Source organism: Cavia porcellus, unplaced genomic scaffold, assembly GCF_034190915.1.
Source record: "Cavia porcellus strain 051 isolate PalLab524CR breed Dunkin Hartley unplaced genomic scaffold, mCavPor4.1 scaffold_12, whole genome shotgun sequence".
In the NCBI taxonomy this organism is placed as follows: Eukaryota; Metazoa; Chordata; class Mammalia; order Rodentia; family Caviidae; genus Cavia; species Cavia porcellus.
The window spans coordinates 53,111,489-53,134,995 of NW_026947495.1; the positions used below are offsets into that span (position 1 = coordinate 53,111,489).

Below are 23,507 nucleotides of genomic sequence, written 5' to 3' on the forward strand. Positions count from 1 at the left end.
GAAAGGGCACTAATTTTTAAAAATATTATTATTATTATTATTATTATTACACAAAGTTGCAAACTACCTAGGGATCGCCTTGAAGAACGTAGTTCTTTGTCTTTTGTCCTTTCACTGTCTTCCAAACCCATAGCATTATATTACCACTCTGAATTCTGTATTATTCGTGTCAAATAACCTGCTAAATAATGTGTCCTAGAAGGCACAATCTGAATCAAGGTAGCTCACATAAAAAAGAAAAAATAATGGCATAAATGATAAATGAAATAAAGATTTTTAAAGAAATTTTATGGTATTTAATTAATCTACCAGTTTTACTAAGTTGCTTTCAAGTGAAATGGCTCTTTACCAACGCCTTTTGAAAAGGTTAGAAGTGAATTCCCTGAGCTACAATCATTAGCATATAGATGTCTCTAAGTGTTAATTTCTGTTTTCACTGAATGAATGTAATTTAAAATGAGGCCCTTTCAAATCAGTTAACTTCGGCCATTTGAGAAAGATAAGAAAAATGGACTCAAGCATGAACCCCCAGCAGAACCTGCTTCTTCGGGATAAGTACTGTCTGCCACAGCCACGCACTACTTTGGGAAATTACAGATCTGTTCAGAAAGAGAAAGAGGGTTGAGGTGAGCAGGTCAAAAGGACCCCAAACATTTGCTTTCGATTTAACTAATCATGAAAAGGAAATTGAAAATGAATGAAGAAATCAATTTTGAAAAATATGGCTGTTCTGTCCCCATAGAAAGCCTAGGACTATTGTTGGTGAAATCCAATCAACACCAACTTTCTATTTCTGCACAGTGCTCAGCCCAGAGTGGTTATGTAATATGTTTTGGTGAATTGAGTTCTGTAAATGGAAAGCAGTGTCTAATGGTGATCTCAGAGATTCTTAAGGTTTCACTCAGGTTTCCTTTAAAACCACTTAGTCCATTCGTGCTGCTATAATAAAATACATAGACACTGAATTGTAAAAAGAAAGAACAAGTCTTAGTTCCAGTTTGGGAGGCTGGAAAGTAGCCCAAGAAACTGCAAGTTCATTGTCTGGTGAAAGTCTTTTATTCAGGGACGGTATCATTTAGGTGCTCTCAAATGACAGACGAGTAGAAGAGCCTGGGGTGGTGGAAACCATTCTGTGTGCAGCCGTGAAGGTAGACCTGTAGTGCCATGATCACGTCTCCACAGGCCCACCTCTTAGAACCCTGACAAAGGGAAATAAGTTTCAACACATGAATTTGATAGGACACATACAGACCATAAAGCAACTGCTTTTCCTTATGTTTAGATTAACTTCCTAGAATAGAAAGCAGAACCTGTCAATCTCATGCTTCCAACTCTTCAACAACTCTTCTTGATCTTTTTCAGAAGAAAAGTCAAACTTCTGTGCACATTTATCAGTTTTTTATGGCCCAGGATTCTGACCTCTTCTCATTCCTATCCCCATCAGGCTCAACTAAAGTAGTTTAATCAGTCATGTGCTCACAGCCCTGTCCAGTCTCCTGTCTTCATTTGTGTTTCTCTGAGCAGACATCTCTCTTCCTCTAGCTCTGCCATGGAGAGCTCATGTGCATCTCTCAAGATCTGACCTCACCTTCCTTCAGCAAGCCTATCCTCATCAGCCTATCTCTCAGTGCACCTAGATCACCACTGTCTTTCCATGATAGCACTAAGCAGACTCTGACTCTTGAGTTTCTTATCAAACATGTATCATACTAGTGCATATGAGAGCAGAGAACCTGCCGCTCATGTTCATAGCAATCTCCCCCGTGCCCAGCACCATGGCATAGTGCTTGAGCTTTGTAAATCAAAACATATTTTCTGACCAAATGGATAAGTGGCAAACAGATAAATGTACCAGCTCTACTTAAAATTTTTGTAATGGCATGTAGATCTAAGGATACATATGCCCATTGCTTATAAAGAACAGATTAAATTATAAAGAAGATAAAATCACTTACTCGTATAAGAAGCTTAGTACTATCCATGTTTCCCCATCACATTTATAGCACAAAATAGCACTCAATATTTTGTGGTGATCTGCGTAGCACACTCACACTGAACATACCTGATTATAGGACCATTGCTTTATCTCACACTGCCAGAAGTGCTGGGAAGAGATCAAATTTTGTTCAACATTTTACCCTCCATGATCACTTGTACATAACAAATACACATTAAATATTCAATTAGTCCTCACCTTCACCAGAAATCAGACTCCCTGTCATTAAAGTTTTGTAAAGTGGCTTCATATTCACCATTAATTGAGTCATTAATTGACGACCCTCATAAACACTGAAATCTATTGATTTGGAGCTCCAATCTATGTGACTGATTCTTCTAATAGATTTCCCTGAGCATGGGACTTTTCATCCATTTATTCATTCATTCTCTATTTCACAAATGCTGCATTTTAGGCAGTGAGCTAGGTGTTAGCTATCCAGTGGAACAATAGGCTGATTAGGATTCCTCTTAGGGTTTACAGCTTAAGACAGAAGAAAAGCTTTAAGCAAATATAAGCAAATGAAAAACTAATTCATAGTACAAATTGCAAAGAGCTTTATGAAGATATAAAAAGTCATAATGATAAATAATATAATTATCTAACACATTGTGAAATCTAAAATAGAAGTAGACTGCATAGACGTAGAGAGTAAAGCAATGGCTCCTAAGTCTAGGGAACAGAGGGACAATGGGAGGATGGGGAGATGTTGGTCACTGGGGACTAGTTGCATATAGATAGAAAGAATAAGTGTTTTGTTAGGGTTCTATTTCATGAGTAGTGGTTACACTTACAATATTGTATATCCCAGTATCAATGGAAAATAGTATTTTTAATGCTCTCACCACAAAGAAATGATAACATACATACAAGGTAATGAGCATGCTGATTCTATACCTCATACACATGTATAATTATTATAGGTCAGTTTTTAAAAGAATGGGATGTCTAGGGGTACAGTGGCTAGGATAGCTCTCTATGCACTGTCATGTAGAAGGAGGCCTTACAGATGAGAAGGCACCACTCAGACACACATCTGAAAGAAAAGTCAGGTGGGAAAGAGCACTTGTGGCCATCCTGAGGCATAGATTCTGGGTAAAATGAGAAATTGTAAGAGAACCCTGCATATGGAAGCCAATTTACAGAAAAGAATTGAGGCCATGCACATAGAAGCAGAGGTCAAATTAAGGTGGATCTCGTAATGATACTATTACACTGATAATGCAATAGAAAACCATTGACACTATCATTTCAAAAGATTTTTCACTAGTGGATACATGGAGAATGATCAATCATAAATCCTTCCATGCATCTCTCTGCCACTTGTTAATTTTCTTTTTCTTTGTTAATTTCCTATCATACTTAACAAAACCATCCCTTAGCTAATGAGATGTCCTCTAATATGTTCAGAATGTTCCACTGGGGTGCCTCACTCATCTAAGGTTCTGATTGTACTATAATGCTCAGAGTGGCTCTGGTTACACAGGGACACTGATGCTGGGGATATAGGTGATTCTCTTCTTCCTTGACATTGGGTCTCTAATGAGTTTTTTTCATGAAATCATTCATTTGCAAAAAGGTCTCTTTTTTTGCTTGCTTGTTTGCTTCATGTTTATTTTATTTTTGGTTTATTTACCTATATGTGAGTTTTATAATTATGAGATTAGTTGTTTAAAGTCAAGAATTTCAGACACTGTGATCCCTACCTCCTACTGTATATTCACTTAGCTCTCCCAATTCTTATTGACAAAGATAATTGTGGTTACACTTCTGCACACAAAGACACGCGTGCATACAACTAGGGGCACTGGATGAAGACAACCAAAAGTTTTCTAGTTTTGTTTTTATTTCTTTGCTCAAGGGCAAAAGTAGAATAAAAACTAGAAGGTCATGCAGCAACTCTATAGCTCTGGTCACCTCTCCACAATAGCTTCTTCTTCTGCACGAAGAGTTATTTAAAGGACTCGGTTCTCTCAATGTCCATCCTCCCTTCAGTTCAGAAAACATGAGTGCATAATAGCTATGTCCATTGTTTGTGTCCTTGATAATATCCTAGGCACCCTGATTTAATGTGACAACTAAAATGACAACGGCATTACCAAGGAGAACCTCACACTGCAAGATATTGAAGGTTCTTTCAGAGTTTGTGAAAAACTGTGTCACTCGGTCAGTTCAGAAGGTAGTCAGGTTCATGTGTCCCTCATAGCCTATTTATGTAGTAAGTGTGCAGTTATCACTAGGACAGTACTAACCCTCAAGGATACAGATAACAGTATTTATAATGGGTAATTTACATTAAGCAATTAATGCACAATGCCCTTATAAGTATATTATGATGAAGCAACTTTATCACCATTTTATAGATGAGAAAGCTGTGGTCCAGTGTTAAATCATTTGCCAACTGACATTTTTTGAATAAGCAATAGAACTGGGATTTCAAATCTGGGTATTTCCAAACCCAGGTCCAAGCCCTTAATTGAGGATAATGTTCCCTGTTACTTTCAAGAAGCTCATATGGGCTGGGTGCAGTGGTGCGTACCTGTAATCCCAACTAGCTACTCAAGAGGCTGAGACAAGAGAATTGTAAGTTCAAGACAGTCTCAGTCTGGGCATCTTAGCAAGATACAACCCCTGTCACAAAATAAAAATTTTAAAAGGAAAACGGTTGGTAGAGTGCCTCTTTAGCATACACAAGGCATTGGGTTCAATTCCGAGAGCTACAAAAAGCAAAACAAAACATAAACCAGTCAGTAAGGAAGAGACAATTTTAAAAATCTATTTGAATTCACACATGGAACATGCTATAAATAGAAATCTGCCCAGAAAAGAGACTCCCTAGTAAGAGAACAGTTCAGAAATGTAAGAGCCAGTGAAGTGTTAGCTGAATCCCAAAGGCTATAATAACCTACGCTGGAGATACAGTCTGGGCTTTAATCTAGTAATCTGGCATTCTCTTCTTGAAAAATTATTTAATATTTCCATTTGTTCATCTATCAAATAGGGATAATAATAAGTGTATTATCATGGCAGTTTGAGGATTTAATGAGGTAAATCGGATAATGTGGTTAGACCAGTGGTGAGCATGTGTAATATAAGCATGCATCAAATGCCATGACCCTGACTTTTATATAAGAAAATGTATGAGGTACTCATTGTGCATTAGAGGTTAGGAAAAATGGCATTCTTAACCAAAGGAATGAACACTAGAAAATCCTGCAAGAAAGAGTGTAGCAGAGTCCAAAGAATCTTGAGACATTTGGTAGGGGAGTGTTTGAGGGTTTCCATGTGCAGAGAAAGATGCCAGCACACGCCAGGAGAGAAGAAGCGAGCATCATAATATCAAAATGATCTTGATGTAACCTTCAAATGAAAGAATCCATATTTGATGTTTTTATCAGTAAAATGTCAGAATTTGACAAAGTGATAGTGCAACCCTTTGTAGCTCTAATAATTTCCCAAACCTATAAATCCTGAATTTTATTGTAAAGAATATGTGGAATATATTCTTGAGTTTTGAATCTAGCTAGCCACTGGGCATTCTCATTACAGAAACCATCTATTCCTGTAAATAGATGATCACCTTTAATGTCATCAAATTTGATAATGATTATATTCCTATAGGAAGATAATTTTGAAATGTTAGTGACTTGTATTTTAATTGCCAATAATTAAACTTTTTACACTTTTCATTTTGTCATGACTTCTTTTCTAAACACATTTGTGAGAAAAATATAAATGTTCTTCAGAAATAATAATAAAAACAAACTTTGGGGACATAAAATATTAACATTAGTTAATGTCAAAGAATAATGGCTAGATAACAAATATGGACAGTGTGCATGACATTTCCTCCAGCATCAATTTATTTTATTATCTTTTTTCACTTATGACAGCACAGTGAAGCTAAATAGTAAATTTGCTTTACACCCAAAATACTCACAGCCCAAAATGATATATATCGTGTTTTAACACTGTGGTGGCAGGCTCATTAGAAATAGTTCCAGCATCACATATCCATTTGAAAGTCTGCTGTTAGGGAAATCATTTGTTTGTAGCCAGTTCGATCGCTGTGAAAATAGGAATTGCTACTATACTATAGATATGGCATTATGTTATATAGAAAGTGCTGCGGTGGAACAGAACAATGCCATCCATCAGTATCCAATCAAAAATGAAGTTGGCAAAGAGAAGTGGGATATACAAGAATGTGTTGGCACAGACAATTTAAACTGGCAGATTCTAGAGCTTGAACTTGGCAATAGTTTTTGAAACTAATTTATTTGTTATTTGCGGGAAAGGGTTACTACTTTGAAACACACTCCAAAAGTTTCCAATTTCGGGACGTTGAAGAGTCAAACAATGCAACTAGCATTCTTGTGTGATTTCCTCCCAACACCTCCTTCCCCCATTCTCAGACCTGATAAAATGTCATTTCATTTTCTGTCATGGTTACATTTTTTTTGTTCATTCTCTATTTCTGTTTTTAAAATTGAATCCTCTCCAAATTCTTTTCCATTTTTAAACACCACCTGCTCTTCTTGTTAAAGTACCTTCAGCGCAGGTCACATTTCTTGAGAGTTCCAATAGATTTGGAGGTAATACATACATAGTATTCATTGTTTAGCATTAAGGCCTGGAGTATGTGCTGGTTCTTTATTCAAATTTTTAGGACTATGCAGACAAGTCAAGATGCCATAAGCATCTATGAATTCAATGCAATTCCAATCAAAGACACAATAGGATATTTTTATAAAATACTTTTATAAAGTACTTTGATAAAGTGATTCTTAACTTCACACCAGTGAACAAAACTCTAAGCTAACCAAACATTTCTAAGAAAAGAAAAAGAAACAAACAGATATAGCTCTATTAGAAATGATGTTTATCTAATACCATGGTAATTAACATGATGTGGTTATACAATAGAAAAATACAGACTGTTCCACAGAAATGAATAAAATTCCTAAAATTCAAATATGGATATATGTGTACTTGTTAATGAAGGAGGCATGGACAATATGTTATTAATATTCAAGAAATGGTTCCTGGAATAGAAGTATAGCTCAGTGGCAAAGCATATGACTGTGATTGTTGTAGTCAGGGGTTGCAGGGAGAACAATTACGTACAGGACACAAAGTTTGTATTAGTATTTTATGTAATTTATATAGTATTTTATGATGGTCACCCAGAGCTAAATACAAGAAGGTGCAGGAAATCTGTCCACAACACCAAAGTCTAGAAAATCCAGCTGAGAGCCTGGATCCCACAGCAATGTCTTGCAGGAGTCCAGATGAAGACCAGATGAAGAGCCCCTGACAGTGCCTCCTAGGAGTCCATCTAGAGGCCCAGAGCCCATGACAATGAATCATGCAAATCTGTTTTATGGATTTGCACTGGAAAGACCCAAAGGTCAGCGGTGGAAGCTAGAAAGTCTATGTCAGCAGGGTGAAGGATCTTTGCCTGCAGGTTGAGGGTTCTGCAGTGGAGTGAAGAAACAATGCTCAAAATAAGAACGAGGACTCCCCCTGAAAAGCCATCCTCAGTGACAGTGAAGTTATGAGCTCCTCCGACAATGAGAAGAGTTGAGTATATATGAGGAAGCCAGAGTGAACAAATTTCTCCTAGAGATTTAACAGCACTCATCTTCTCCTCCAGAGCCAGGAAGCAATGCTCAAAGTAAGGACTAGAGCTCCTCCAAAGTGAACTGCAGCCATTCTCAGACACAAGATCCTGAGCTCCTCCAATGAAAATGACCAAATTCACATCAGGGAAGCCAGCATGACAAGCTCCTCCAGGAGAACTAATGGCTCCAAACAACACCTAGAACCCACAACACCTCATTCTTCCTCTCTACATCTCCTTTTATGCTGGCAACTTTCATCAGAGTGCCATCTACATGTAGCACCATGCTGATTTAATTCAGCCGGTGCTAAATTGACCACCAGCTTTTAATCCATGACAATGAACAAGGCTCTAGATTAGCTCCCCAGCAATGTTCCTTATTAAACAATAATAAAATGAAATCAGACTCTTTACCCATCTTTCTCATGCAGATTGAGTCTTAAATATAAAAGCAAAAACAGAAAATATTTACAGTCTTAGGATGTCAATTAGGAGTTATAAGATAAATTTTCTTGGCCAGATGGAAGGTAAAACCTGTGTGCACTAAAGATACTACAAAGGAAGTCTGGAGAAAAGCTACCCTAGAAGAAAATATTACATATATATATATATATATATATATATATATATATATATATATATTTAGAATCAAGAAAACAATTAGAATTCCTATATATGACAAAGTATGACCAAATGTCAAAATGTGTAAAGAATCCAAACAAACACCAAAAAATTGCATTGTCAATTAATATGATCCTGTGAAAAGATTCATACACATTAGTATTTGAGTGGGAAAAAATTGTCTGTAAAATTAAGTGCTGCTTAGGATTTAGGTAATTCTCAGATATTGCTGGTAGAGCTATAAAACATTAGGACAATTGAAAAAAATCATTTTGGCAGATTTGTACAAAATCCACAATTCAGTAATACAGTTCCTAAGTCTAACAGAAATTACCAATACATACACACACTCATAAAAAGATAGAACTTGTAATATTTCAGCATTATTTTTAATCATGAAAAATTTGAAAAACCCAAATAACTGACATTCAAGAAATAGAAAAATTTAATATCATCAAAAACAGTAAAAACAAGATGCACACCCACACACACAACTGATAGAATGAGAGGTATATGAATAGATATCAAAAATAGATCTCAAATATATAATGTTTAAACTTCTTTTAAAAAGAAGTTATAGAACAGTATGGATAGTATGATAGTATTACATAACTTTTCAAACAGAAAAAATGCCATTTATGTAGTAGAACTGTAAACTACACATAAAATTTGTGAATATGACTATTTGAAGGGAGAGAGAAGACATCAATAATGCTTTGCATGTTTAAAAAATAGCACAGAGAAAATATGACAAACTATTACTTATTAATTTTGGCAGGTATATAAAATGCTATGGAAAATAAAATTGAAGGGCAAATATATAAATTTTCAGCTTTTATGCAGTCAAGGAGTTGATGCTGTATCATTTCTCACATACTTAACTCCTGAACTAGAACTATGGTTATTTTTCACATTAATACTTAAATAAAATCTATTTAAAACAGTTTAAAATAAACTGCTATTTAGGATACAACTCATTCTTACACAGACTCCAACTAATAGGAGAGGCTTAGGCGTTCAGAAGCAGTAGTAATTTATTAGAACCACAGGAAGAATCAGGGATGGGTTCTCTGAATTCTCCTCCCTGCCACTCAGCCACAGAGCTAGGATAGTTCATGGACAGTTCATTTCCTTGGGTGACAGTAGTGTCACTTCAGATCACCTTGGCCCCTGTCTCCTCATTGCTTTCTTTCTTACCACCAGTAGGCAGTCCTAACTATTAATATTTTTATATAAATACAATTTCCTAAACATCTATACTGCAATGGGATAGCCAGCCAGGGTAAGACAATTTGATAGGAAGAGTAGGGGTAGAAACAGCCTGTGTCAGGGCATTTATTAATTATGTTGTGATGGGTTCCACTCCTGTGAGACTGCCAGGTTCTACAAGGCACCGGTCTGTCATGGCGTTGACCCCTAAACAACAGCATATCTCTCTTGCACTAATTCCTGTGCTCATCTTCTGGTCCCAAAACAATAAAATTCCTGTCTCCCTTTCTCACGTGCCCAAGGTCCTCCAATCCCCCTCCTGCCACCATCCACTCAGGTAGTTTCCACCCCCTACACCAAAAAGTCCTCCAGTCCTCTCGCAACATGATGACCTATTTACTCACATGTCTCCACCCATCCCAATCCCATAAAATCAACTCCTCAGCTTTGTCCCCTTTAAGCATCCTTGCAGTCTCCTGCAGCCTTTCTGAGCTGACAATAGAGGTGTTTGGTTTGGTTTGGTTTGGTTTGGTTTGGTTTGGTTTTTTTTCCTTACCTCTGTCTCTGTCTCTCAGCTGCGCAAAAAACCTAACAGGTTGGACTAGATTTTATTCAATAAAAAAGAATCTTAATCCAACAATATAACTGGCTTAACATAAAAACATTTTTAACATTCTCATTCATATTATATGTAATAAGCAGAGGGATGAAGGCCTCTTTTTCACCCGATGCTGAGGCTTCACTGTCTTACATGTATGTTATCTAGAAAATTCAACCTTCTTCGTACTTTTTTTATTCGTCATGAGCAAACACAAAAGAGCACACCAAATGTTTTGGTTTTGGTACTGGGGATCAAACTCACCATCTTGTGTTTGCCAGGCAGGCATGTGTGCTACTGAGTTATATCTCCGGCACATAGACATTTTACCATCATACTTTTCCTTTTGGCTGTAGAGAATTCCAGGGCCCACTCACCAAGAGATTTGTCTTCCATGTGCCTGGCGGGGGAAATGTTAAATACTGGAGAATAGTGATGATGTCTACCAAGCACAGGGTGGAGTCTAAGTGTTGTAGCTATAGAGGACAGAAAGTACAAGGTTGAAAGAAGGTTGAAAACATGAAGAAATAGTTGACCACCAAAACTACCACTAGCTGAAAAACAATCCCTTAGACTGAAAATAGTATTTGATTGAAAAACAGAAATTAGGGAATAATCAGATTTTGTACAAAGTTACTAGTGTACAACTTCAGAGCAACACATACAAAATGTTTTGAATAAGAAACATAAGACTTGGGGCTGGGGATTTAGCTCAGTGGCATAAGCGCCTGCCTTGGAAGCAGGCAGTCGTGAGTTCGATCCCTGGTACCGATAAAAAGGAAAAAGACAAAAAAAAAAAAAAAAAAAAAAAAGAAAGAAACATAAGACTTGGACTCTGAGGACATTTTGTCTCAGACAATTCAAGCAAGATATCTTTATTTTCCTGATAGTTGCAATAGACAAATAGGGGCTAGGTCTTCCATAATTTGATATGTTTATAAGAAAATATAAAAATCAAAGAAAGGTAATTCATTCTCATTCTTTCACTTCTTTTTATTGAATCTAGTTTAAGAAAATGAAAATGTATTGAAGTTTCAGAAACACTTTGCAAGACTTATAAAAAATTCTCTTAAGGGGATTATATTGTTTATCTTCACTGATGCCAGAGTTTGAGCAATTACAGCTAAAATTAATCTCATTAGGATGAGTCTCTTTACCAAATTCGTTTATTATACTATAGCTTCCATAATATATTTGATTCTCTTCTGGATTAGCTGAACTGTAATCATCTATGCTGGCAGATCTCTATGTGAAGTTGCATACTAGGTATTTTTAGATCCAAGCAATTTAATGACAAAATGCATCCATATACTGTAACAAGCAAATCAAACAGAGCTTGTCTGTTTCCTTTATCTTCTGTAAAAACTATTGGTAGCTGCAAAATAACATAATCTGTCCACAAGCATAAAATTTAACTATTGCCTCATAATTTTATTAAGTTCAGTACAGAAACTATAAGGATTTATATTCAATGCTGCATCCAGAATAAGGATTTCTGGATTAAGTATTGTTTTTATATTCCTATTCACAACTAAAGTCAAAAACACTGTTACCAATTTGATAAGAAGCAAAACCTCCAGGAAACTGCTGTGGTCAGCTAGATCTGTAGTTTTAATTTTGAGAGCAAAGATAATATGATAAACTTTAGGAATTTTTTTTGAGAGTTTTAGCCTCTTTCTTTTGCTCTAATTTAATGAAAAAGAAAAAAGAAAATAAAGTCAAGGAGCAATATTACTCCTAGAACAAGCACAGAAAGATCTTTTAAAGGCCTTGGTTATTATATGCTGTAAATGTCCACAGTGCTCAATCTTACTGCTAACTGTAAATTTTCATTTTCGGTTCTACAATGTTTTGATTTAAAGAACCCTCTTGGAATTACTTGTTTTATGAAATTTCATTATTTTTTGCAAATGCTCATACTGATTAAAAACACTCTTTCATGCTTAGACCAAACACACTATAACAAGATAGTAAAATTTTAACTAACTTACCTTTCACAGGACCTATCCCATCAAGTCTTTAAATACAATTTAATGAAATGTCTGTTGCTATAACTATGGAAAGTGGAAAAGTTGATTTATAAAAACAACCAACCATATCCGAAGTACATCTGCAATCTCTCACATATCAAGAATTAAACATTTGGACATGGTTGTGTGGAAAGAATTGCCACATATGCCATCCATTGTTCCCTGCAATGAACATAGTACATTTTTTCTGGTGAACATTAGTCCCAAGACTCAGGTTTCTATAAATGTCTTGAAAAGTGTCAAGTGAAATAAATATATACTATTATATTTACAGATATTGACAAATCTTGTACAAATTAGTTTTGGATTTTGTAAGGCGATAACAGCATGTCAGAGTAATGTATTAGCAATATAGAAATTTAAAAGTATTTAGAGAGTAATTTTATTTTAGAGTACAGACCTTAAATAGAACACACACACAAACAAACATGCAGATGTATGTATAATTTTCAACATGAACTATGAAAGTTTTAGGATTTTTCTGAGCTCATAGAATATAGAGGAAATATAGATATAAAAGTTATATACTCTCTAAATTAATTTTTTCATGGGCAAGATGTGGGGAAAATATTTTGTTTTTAAAATGACAGCCAAAAATCATGTTAAATGTGTCTACTTGAAGTTCTTCCACTATATCTATGGATTCTATCACTGTAGCAACCATGTTTCATGCTAATCTGTTAATGTCTTATTGTTGTTCTCAATTTTTATGAGTTTTTTGAGGACAGTTTGTCTCTACTATTATGCCTGTGTACCTACAACAATGCCTAAGACAAACTGATCAGTAAGTTTAAAGTAAATGAATTTGAGGTAGAAAAACAATCATTCAAAATCAACTTTGGAAATTTCCTTGTTTACAAACTAATTTAAAATTGTTTCATATTCCTCATAAATAAAGAAGGAAGTAAAGAGAAAGAGGAAAATAATAAAAATTCTTTCTAAAATTCTAAAGGATTATGCAGTAGTTATAAAAGCATTCTTCAGAAAAATTTCTCCAGATTCAAACCGGTGGCATCTAGCACCCAACACAAGCAAAGCTGGTCAACCTTAAAGTTAAGACTCAACCTTTGAAATGATCTTGAGGTAGTATTTATATTAAACACAATTTTTCCATCTTTACTACTGAAAATGTCCTCTTAAGCTGTCTGTCTTCTATGGTAGTGGTTCAAAGTTTAACATATAAACATTGATGTTCCACATGTTTCTGACTCATCTCCAAAGTGTAGGTAGCTAGATTCAGTCCTATGGGCTGGTATAGACAGAGTGAGCCCACTTCAAAGCGATCTGGAAGAAGTTTGGCAAACAGTCTGTCTAGGAATGTTCTACTTTATCATCAGAGGTGCTTGCTTTGAGCATTCACTGCCATAGTCAGTGTATCACACATCAAGTATAGTCAGTGCAATGCCTGGGCCTTAGGAAGCACAGCAACAGCATGTCCACAGAAGAAAGCATTTTTGAAAAATCTTAGGTGACTGAATCAGATTGAATCAGGCACCCCACGATTGGAAGGCAAGGTTCAGCACTTCCCTGTTCTCTTCTGTAATGTCAGAATAACACAACTTTCCTGATAGGATTTTTTCAATGATTCAAAGAGATAAACTAAGCAAAGAGCCTATGACAGGGATGAACACGTAGTAATGCCCCCAAATGATAACTAATCCTTGTATTATTTGATTTGCCCTGTAAGATGGGAAAGAAAACAGAAACATAAAAGCAAAGAGTAGGACTGACTTAAAATTCATGTTCACAGCAGAGAAGAATCCACACATTTTAAGACTTAGAATTTGGGGTCAGGGTTGTTTGGGGCAAGCACTTAAATTTATAATTAACTATAAATAGTTTTATTGTAAGCCAAAGGGTCTTAACAGCAGTCCTAATTTGACCTGGACATCCACGCTTCACTGCTTAGACTTCACAACAAACCTTCAAATTGCAAAATTCAATGGAGTAATTAACATTATTAATTGGAGGAAAAATATATGATTCACAAATGTTTCTAATTAGACCTCCGACCACTCACTGATTCCACACATAATTTCCAAAAACAATTGTAAGATTCTATTACATAGAATTTGCTAAGGAGGGAGACATATTTTAAAAATAAAAACAGTTGTATCTGTCTTATAAATAAATATAAGTGCATCTTCACCATTCTTAATCCTTGGCATTTAACCTGATTCCTTTAAAGTCTCTTTTCTTTCTTACATGCATTTATGCTTTTTAAATTAATTATACAAATCATTAGTATTAAAAAGCAATATAATACTTTCAAGAAGTAGCTTCACAGACTATCTGCATATTTAATCAACTGTCTCTAAATTTTTAATCAGTTAAGTCCAGGTTCTTGTCTTGAAGCTTAACTTGATAACAAAACTACCAACTGGTAGAACTAATTGGTACAGAATCAGTCAATAATTTATAAGGAATGGGAAAAACACACTGGTTGTTATGAAGGTATATGACAACCAGCCAGTTATTCCTGAGAGGTAATAGCAAAAGCGAAGCTTGGCTCTAACAAATTCATGGCCCACTGCTGACATCCACTGGCTATCTTTTAGAATCATTCAAATTCAGAATTTTAGTGCAAGTCCTGTAAAATTTTTTGATTTTCCGTATTTATTTCCCTCTTAAATGTTACCTGTTGTCAGTTTGCCTATGCATCACTTATATTTAGTACACTGTCTAAAATTTAAAGCCCTGTAATTCAGTAAAACTGAAAATTGTTCTCTGTATTCAGAATGACTAGAATGACTCCAGTAAAGCTCCTCACTCATGAGTTTGAAAGAACAACTATAGTAAGAGGAGAAATCATCTACACCGTTCATGTGATATCAAAATCACTACTCATTTTACACCAGCCAGACTTTGGAGAACTGCCTTGCTACTACAGTTCTGGAAACATTTAAAAGTTGAGTTAGTACTGGGCAGGAGGTTATCAGGTGGACTAAGAGTAATTCTCAAGGTTTGGAAATGCTTATTATAAATATAGGTTTCTGGGCTCCATTTCAAAACTACAGCTGAATCTTTGAAGTTTTTCATGCAGTTGGTTTACAAACCAGTTTGAGGAATGCTGCACTGAGAAAGTCTTTCTTTAGTGTTTCAATACTGGAATTTCCTATAAAATGCAGGTCACATGCTATTTTGGACTTTTTTACTGAGGATAGCATGGGCAACAGGTTCAACTTAATGGGTTGGACAAATCCTTCAGAAGTAATATATTTTGTAGTGTACCATTTCCCAAAATGACGTCACCAAATCAATCAAAACTTATAAAAATATTTCTGCAAACCTTTCTGCAGTACATAGAAGACATGAATAGTGTGGTTGCTTATAAATAAAAGTCAGATGCCCAGAAAAAAAACTGAGATTAAATGGCTAAAATTAGTACGAAATGTTCAAATACGGTATCTAATGCATTCTCACTATATGTATCAATTTGTTAACAGTATTGGGATAAAATTATAGTGTTTTTTGTTTCTTTGCTAATGTTGCCTAATTTTTGGTCGTGAAGATGTGCTATTTTGTGACTTATTTTAAGCAAAACCATTCTTCATGCTCTGGGGGAATTGTGGGTGTGCGTTCAGCTATCCTGAAAATATTTAATGAATCATGATAAACAACACTGTCACTCCTTTAAGTTCCACAACTAAGCGCTCAATTAACCAGACGCTTTAAGGATGATTTGAGTTTTGGTACAAGGAGTTTAGGTAGTTACTTGGGCACTATGATTTAATAACTTTATTAATTGTGATCTGCAGTTAAGGACAGTTTCAAAAAGCACCAAGAAGGTAAGAGACACAGGAAAGAAATCAAAAAGGCTAAGCTATTTTCTATGAGAAAACATGGCAAAGGTATTATAGAGAGGAAGTTATAAAATGCTAAGCGCAGGAGAGACAGCATCTGGACATTAAAGGGAATAAAAACAATTACTTTTCATTTTCTTAAGGGACTGAAAATTAATGAAGCTGATTGCAATTCCAGATTATTTTATTTTGATGTAGTAAAATGTTATAATATTACAATGTAGAGCAACAAGAAAGTAATAGTCTTTTTCAAAATATGCTCAGACACATTTCAGACTCCCCAGGACCTGTGTGGGGTTCATGTGTGTCTAGGAAAATGCCACTAGGGAGTTTGATGCTGAAGGCACTTTGTAATCCTTACCAGTACTCCAGGATGAAACGCTGGGAGCTAGCCTAGCCTCAGAAGTTAAAAACAGGTCTCTTTTAATGAAAATTCTCTGGCTCCTTTGAGTTAAAAGACCACAGAACTCGGAAGAGAGCCTAAATTTAGACTTCTTTTCTTAAGAAACAGACAGGCATCTGCTAAGATCTGTGTCCATTGTCCGTTGAGAATTACTAAAAAATAATGAATTCATGTGTTTTGGCAGAAGAGTAGCAGGCTTAGGTGGACAGAAGACCCAATAATCCAATGAGTATTTTACTAGAAAAGAATGCAGGTCACATTAAGAAAAACTAAACAAATGTAGTCAAATTTAGGAAAGTAGACAGAATAAAATTATTGAAATAATTTCTTTCTATAGGTAATTCTTTTTCTCTTACAGCAAAAAAGAGGTTTTTTTTACTATAAAAACTACAAACATTCATAAAGATACATGGTAAAAAAAAAAAAAAGCAAAATATAGTCACTTAACATCCCCCTAATTTTATATGATAAGGACTCAGGGTTAAATACTTCCATGATCCTTTTTTGGGAATATCTTTCTAGCACACACACAGAGCTCAACCACTGTAGCAGTTTTTTCCTATCAGTGTAGCTATATGGTCATCAATTATGATTTTTACTATTCTATTGATATTTGATTTTTAAATGTTTTTACTGTTATAAATGGTGGTCGAAACATATTCCTACACAATTCAAATCCAGGATTTACAGACTTTAAGAGGGATCTGATCCAAATACAAATCTTATTTTAACATTTTGGTTATTTTAAAAACTACCAATGGCCTTTCATTACCCTTAGAATTAAGTTCAAATTCCTTTCCATGATCCAAAGGTTCTCTATGAATTTGAGTGTTACCTGCATCTTCAGTGTCCTCTTTACCATTCTCTCCTTACCCTCCACACACAATGCTGGTCTCTTGTTCCCCAAACACATTATTTTTTGCTTTTGTGCTCTTTTTTGGACAAAGTTCTTCATCCCACAGTTCTTTCCGAAGGTCATCATGCTCCTCAAGTTCCAGCTTTCCACTCTCATTAGACTCTTTGTTTCACTGAGCTCCTCTTCACTTTTCGGTCCTAGTTCTTAACTTCCTGTGCAAAACAAATACTCTCTGACTATTCCTTTCTGCATCTGCATCAAGGCCTCACCTTCCTATAAGAAGATTCTAAAAGTAATTCTTGCTCTAGAAAACTTTAGGATTATCTACTAAAATCATCAGCTTTTCACTAAATACCAATCTCCTAGTCTCCCCTGCTCTAAAACTGATCATTTTAGACTCCTCCCTTTACTTCTCCTTCATCTCTCATTCATTTGCTTGTGTCATGGATGATTTACCTCCACAAAACTCCTTTTTCATGCCTTAGTCTCCAGCAGTCTTGATTACTGCCAAGATTACTGCAGAGCTCTCTGCTGGGTCATCCTCCTTTGGTTCCCTTCCTTACCTTACTCACCTTACTTTGTCATGCATCATGAAAACACTCCTTCTGCAGAAGTGCAGTGGAAGAAAGTTTTAATATGTGAATGGTATAGTGTATTAATGTAGCGCAATTTAATGGCATTAGCATTCAGTGTTTCTCTAGTGCTGCATAAAAAAGTATGTGAAAGTTTGGCACATTAAAATTTTACATGATAGTGAAGCCTGACAGTAAACTTGATTAAAATTTTGCTCTAAAATAACCACCTCTCTGCAAGCTTTAGGATGTGTTTGGATTTAATATTTCATTTACTTTTCAAAATTTTGAATGTTGATAGGTGTGACATAGTTAAATTACATTTCATGTTAGTTTTTTTGTCCTAAACACACACACACACACACACACACACACACAATCTGGTGACAAATTGGAGTTAAAGTAATGAATAAAGCAAAGTTGTGTGAGCTTTGCCTGGCAAGGAAGAGAAAGGGTTCAAAAATGACTCCTTTTTCAGATGTAAGATGGATGTGTAGGTTTCAGGTGTGTCACAAGAGCATGTTTAATTACAAACTAATGTTACCTGACACTTTATTCCATGTATTATTTTCTCAAATTTTAAGAAACCATTACAGTGTTAGATATATGAATGCTTAGTAACTAATGAAATTATTAATAGTTGATTTCAAGCTGTTTTAGACCTTAGCCATGAAAATGCAACAGAAAGAATATCTAAAGCCATCAAATTATTACACTGCCAAAATATTACAATTTTATGAGAAATTGGTTTCATATAAACCTGGTTTAAAATCACACAAAAAAGTGTTCTAACTTCAATTATTATTGCTTGTCTTTTGGCTAAGATCAAATACAGTATCTAACTTCAGATTACTAAGCTACTTCTAAGATAAAAATAGAACAAGATCACTTAATCATTTGGTAGATATTTTTGAGAATTTCAATGTGCAAAGCACATTGTAAATAAGAAGCTATACACGCCCATCTATGATTTCAGGGAAGCAAAAAAATTAGAAGAGTGAAATACTGAGGTACTTGGCTGTATTATTACCTAACTAAAATATAACCTGCTTTTCCAAATGTTGGAAATCTCCCAAATGCAAGAGGCACTTACCTTTCCAGTCCTATGTGTCGTGACTAAGTGAGAATGTGCTATACACTTCAGTTACAATGAAGTTACCGTTGCCCATAAAATCTTTTCAAGTTTAATCTATGTCCTTTCCAAGCTGCCTGGCACTGCCTCCTACCCTTTGATGACACTGTCCCGTCCTTTCTCTAGACTTTGTAAGTCTGATTCCCACAAGTCTTCCAAGAATCCATTTTATTCCTCCCATCCTTCAGCAAGTGTTTCCAGTCTCTACCCTTTTGTATCTATAATGTAACTCTAACGCAACTGCACTCTAGGATAGATCTGTGTACATCTACATCGCATTATCCAATTTTGCATCTCTAAAGACGGCTTTCACCTCGTGAGCATTCAATACATGCTGGAGTGAATTTACTAAGCACACAAAGTAAGGTATTGTTTTCAACTCTTAATCAGAATGCTAACACTAAATGAGGGATCAGGTACACGCAGCATGAATTCAGCCAAAGGAGGGACATGTTCACTCAGAAAAATTTTACTAACATCCCAGAGATTAATCTGTCACACAAGTTTTTTTTCAACTTCTCCACCCTGTCCAAGCAAGGGCTATTAACCTGGTTTCCAATCTTCTGTATTTCCTATTCTAACAGTCACTGTAATTAGGGAAGGGCGGGCGGACAACGTTAAAATTCCAAAGCATATTTTACATATTTAATCAGCAGGTGAATAATAGTATGCATGGTATACTATGCAACGTGGCCATAGTATGATTGAATACAAGTCCTTAAAAATGATCTGGGAAGCCTCAGCTGCTGTGTTCAATTGCCATTTCCTTAAGAGTAGCCTTATAGAAAGGAACAAATACAGGAAGGGCAGAGACACGCTATAAAAACACACCACACTGGTCCTGGCAGGAAAGGCAAACAATAGGTGCCATACAGTAAGAACACTGTGTGGGAAGAGGAGTGTTCTCAGCAGGTGGAGGACTTAAATATACAATCACTAATATAAACAATGTTACAAGAAATATATACCTGCAGTATACATTAATATTCCAAATAATGTTAAGCACTTTTTATGAATGACTTTATTTAAACTCCCACTTTAAGACAATTTAAAATGTGATGGTGGTAATAAAGACCATGGTGAGTGGCAGTGGTGGTAAAGTCCCCTCCATTAAAATATGAAACTGACTTGACTAAGGCTTCAGACTTGCTAAGAATGGGCTGGAATTCAAATCTAGAAAGTGTGATGCCATAATTAGTATCTTAACTCTAGTTCTTAATACTTCATGTATTGTTAGGTTAAATTAGAAAATAGGGAATTAATTATTCTTACAAAGGATATCAACATAGCAAAGACTAAGCACATGATACTCCAACTGCAAAACAAGTATTTGCACAAGTGAGAAACTCATCTGGGAAATTTCTACAATGAACTATTTTGGTGATTATGTGCTGAACCAAGAAGCTGGCCTTTCTGTTACCCACCTCTAATTTGTGGTGTGAGGAGCAGTTAGAGACGTTACAAGCAGTACTCCAGTTACGAGTACACTTAATGGTGAAACTATGGGAGCCAGCACTGGCCAAGGTGATACAGTCCCACCACAGGTAGGCATCGAGTTGGGCTCAGTTAATATTCAGCAAGTGTGACAGTGACTCTGCACTTCATACAAACTCGTCTCTGCCTTATTGGTGGTGTCATGTCCCCTAAAAGACATGAACACAAGACAGAAAACTGGAGGATTTACATGGGTGATTGTCAATAGCCAGACGCAATGCAGCAAGGCACGGGTTCACCAACATACACCATTCTACAGTTAAGTCTTTATACAGTTAGTTTGCTTTGAAATTCTATTTATTTTATTTTACATATTTAAAGGCATTCTGTGAAAAGGTACCCATACGCTTCACCAGGCGAAGGAATGGATCTGAGAAGCACAAAGCCTAAAAGTGCCCTTGTGATTGGCGAAGCCAGCAAGAAAAGCCAGGTTGTAGCATTACAAATGACAGTCATTCCTCCTCAGGGAAGTTAGGACCAGGGAAGAGTCCAGCATCCCAGGAATACAGCTGCCATAAGCAAAGTTATTATTGTTGGTGTTCAAAAGTTAGAGACCTCGTAAGACTTAGGCTAACTAATGTCAACTGCCCTGTAGTAGAACACAATGATGCCTATCCAATCTACTCAGATCAGTTAGAACTTACACTCTAATACACGTGAAACAAGTAACTAATGATTCTAAATTAAAGCACTGTTAGGAATTTTTACCTTGTTTGATTAGGTCTTCTAGATGTTTCAAAATAATAACCTAATCCTTCAATATAATACACAAGAACAGCCAGGCATGGTGGCATAGACCTATAATTTGAGCACTTGGAAGACTGAGGCAAAATTGGCAAAATGGTCTGGAGTTCTAGGCTACTCAGCCTGAACTATACAGTGAAACCCTATCTAAAAAAAGAAAACCTACAGAAACAGGCATCAGAAGGTCTACTGCATTCCTTTCAGAGATGAAGCATTCTAACTGTAACATGTGAACAGTTAGCAAAAATCAGCTAATTTGTCCTCATTTGTATCCAAAATGGTGCAAAATAGAAGATAAACCTAGGGTAATTCACATTTTCTAGTGAATGTATTTTAACATTGTAGTAAGTATGTCTGACTTTCTCAAATTTGACATCCATATTAAATTTACACACACACACACAAAGGCCAATATGATTCATTTTTGGAAGGAATCAAAACAATGATTTCTCTTTATCAATCTTTTTGCAATAATTTTCTTTGACTTATGACTTAAGACCAAAGAAAACAATTACATATAATATCTGGGTCAGCTAAATATATGTTTAGATTATGAATGAAATCACAAGACACATAACAAAGACATGCAAGAATTGGTCAATTTATCATAGTATTTATAATATTACATTTTATGATATTACCTAATTGATCTGGGTACAAAATGAATGAATGCATTCCAGTTCAAAACACAAAGCATTTTTATAAATTGGAAATAAATCTGAAATACTCAGTTCCACTCTGAAAGGGGTAAAGATGTTTACTTCCCACTGTTCCATTTAGAAATCCTGTCTTCCAAACTTTTGTGGAAATCAAACCAGGATTTTGTAACTTTAGAGTAATATCTTAACTTCCAGTACTTTATAATGTATGTTTACAGTGTTAAAGTAAATTGAATATCTTAAAATTTAACAAACAATTATTTTAAGTGACAATTTTAATAGCATTCCAGGAGTATTTTCTATGCCTCGTTACCAAAACTATACATTTTTTATGTAAAACTAAAGTATGCATATCTGAATTTTGTTAAAACAAAATTCTGACTTCCCTACAGTGTTGTTATAAAGGTCAGTTATAGGATATAGGCAATATTTTATATATATAAAGAGAATGCTTAGTTCGTGTTTTGCTTCTCTTCCTTTTGTCTTAGAACAACCACCTTCAACAAAAATGAGAACAACAGAGACATAGAAAAAAACATACAAACAAACAAACAAAAAAATCTTCCCAGAATGAGTTAGACAGAAAGAAGATAAGAGAGTCGTGTTTCAAGTCATCAAAATCTTTGGCTTCCATACTGATGCTACTATGATAAAAAACTAAGAAGAGGACAGATGTAGAGAAGAATAAGGATTCACTTATTAGGATACTTATAGACTTCTAATTTTGGATACCTATAGATTTCTAATCTTAGATGTCACCTCCTTTGATTAGGACAATGATCTACTTACAAAAGGATCTAAACTATTACATGTCATGAAATTTTTTAAAGAACAGGTATTTCTAGCCAATCAAGTGCTAAATTAAATGTTAAACATTCAAAAAACAATGTACCACTAATTATTACAGTACTAGAATAGTTTTTATAGTATAATTAGGAATTCAATGTCAGAAAAAAATCAATTTATTGCAAAATAATTTTAAGCTGCTACCTCAAAATATCTCATTTTGATTGTACACTTGCATACCATACCCTGAAAACACAGAATTCAATAGTTTTTAGTTGTATTGACAAGTTGTGGATAATTTCATTTATTATTCAAGCTTTTACCATACTTCCTAATATTAAAAATGCAGTATAATTAAAATTTATTTTGAAAATCATTTTGAATTCCCAATTTATTTTTCATTGTTTGTATCTGAGAATTTAAAGCTGCTGTAGTAAATGAGGATAGACAGATATTAGTCTATTGGAAAATGTAATGTAAAATCACACAAGAACACACAGGTCTTTTTTTTTCCCCTAAGGTTTAATTTTAACTAATAAATTTTAAATGATGAATGTAATGCCAATCCAAGTCTTTGTTTATTTGCAACTCACAAACTTTGTTTCACAACTTGCAGGTAAAATACTCTCTTTTTACCATCAGATAGTTTTCACCCTATTTACTGTCTCTCTTTTTTTTTTCTTGAGTTCTTTTTCTTCAATTCTTTAACAAGTCACTTTTCAATTGGTTAAAGAGCAATTCTAGCACAATAATGTTTCAGCTTGCAAGGAAGAACACCCTTGTTCAGTTGATAGAACTCCACCAGCTGGATGAGATCTGTAAATCTTGTATGGCCATCATCCAGAGTGTGGAATACTGCACCATCATCTTCAACCTGCAGTCAGAAAAGCAACAACTTAGTAAAGACAGCATATTACTCAGAAGGGCCACTCCACCGCACACTATCTCTTCGTATGCCAAAATTCACAAGTTTACAAAACT

The 23,507-nt window shown here is 35.2% G+C and overlaps 1 protein-coding gene and 1 long non-coding RNA gene across 3 annotated transcripts in view; both read right to left on the reverse strand.

The window, feature by feature from the left end:
* Window positions 1–1,047: 1,047 nt before the first annotated feature.
* On the reverse strand, window positions 1,048–10,540 carry LOC134478208 (uncharacterized). The gene is made up of 3 exons (XR_010050693.1): window positions 10,312–10,540; window positions 2,063–2,104; window positions 1,048–1,199 (listed from the first exon to the last, which is right to left on the reverse strand). It is a non-coding gene; the product is annotated as an uncharacterized LOC134478208 (long non-coding RNA).
* Window positions 10,541–23,029: 12,489 nt separating this feature from the next.
* Window positions 23,030–23,507, reverse strand: part of Grb14 (growth factor receptor bound protein 14) — a 127,015-nt gene continuing 126,537 nt past the window's right edge. For both annotated transcript variants that reach the window (XM_063259179.1, XM_063259180.1), the window contains one exon: window positions 23,030–23,400. In XM_063259179.1, the coding sequence (XP_063115249.1) occupies window positions 23,254–23,400 (147 nt within the window). In that variant the 3' untranslated portion in view covers window positions 23,030–23,253. The remainder of the gene's footprint in view (window positions 23,401–23,507) is intronic.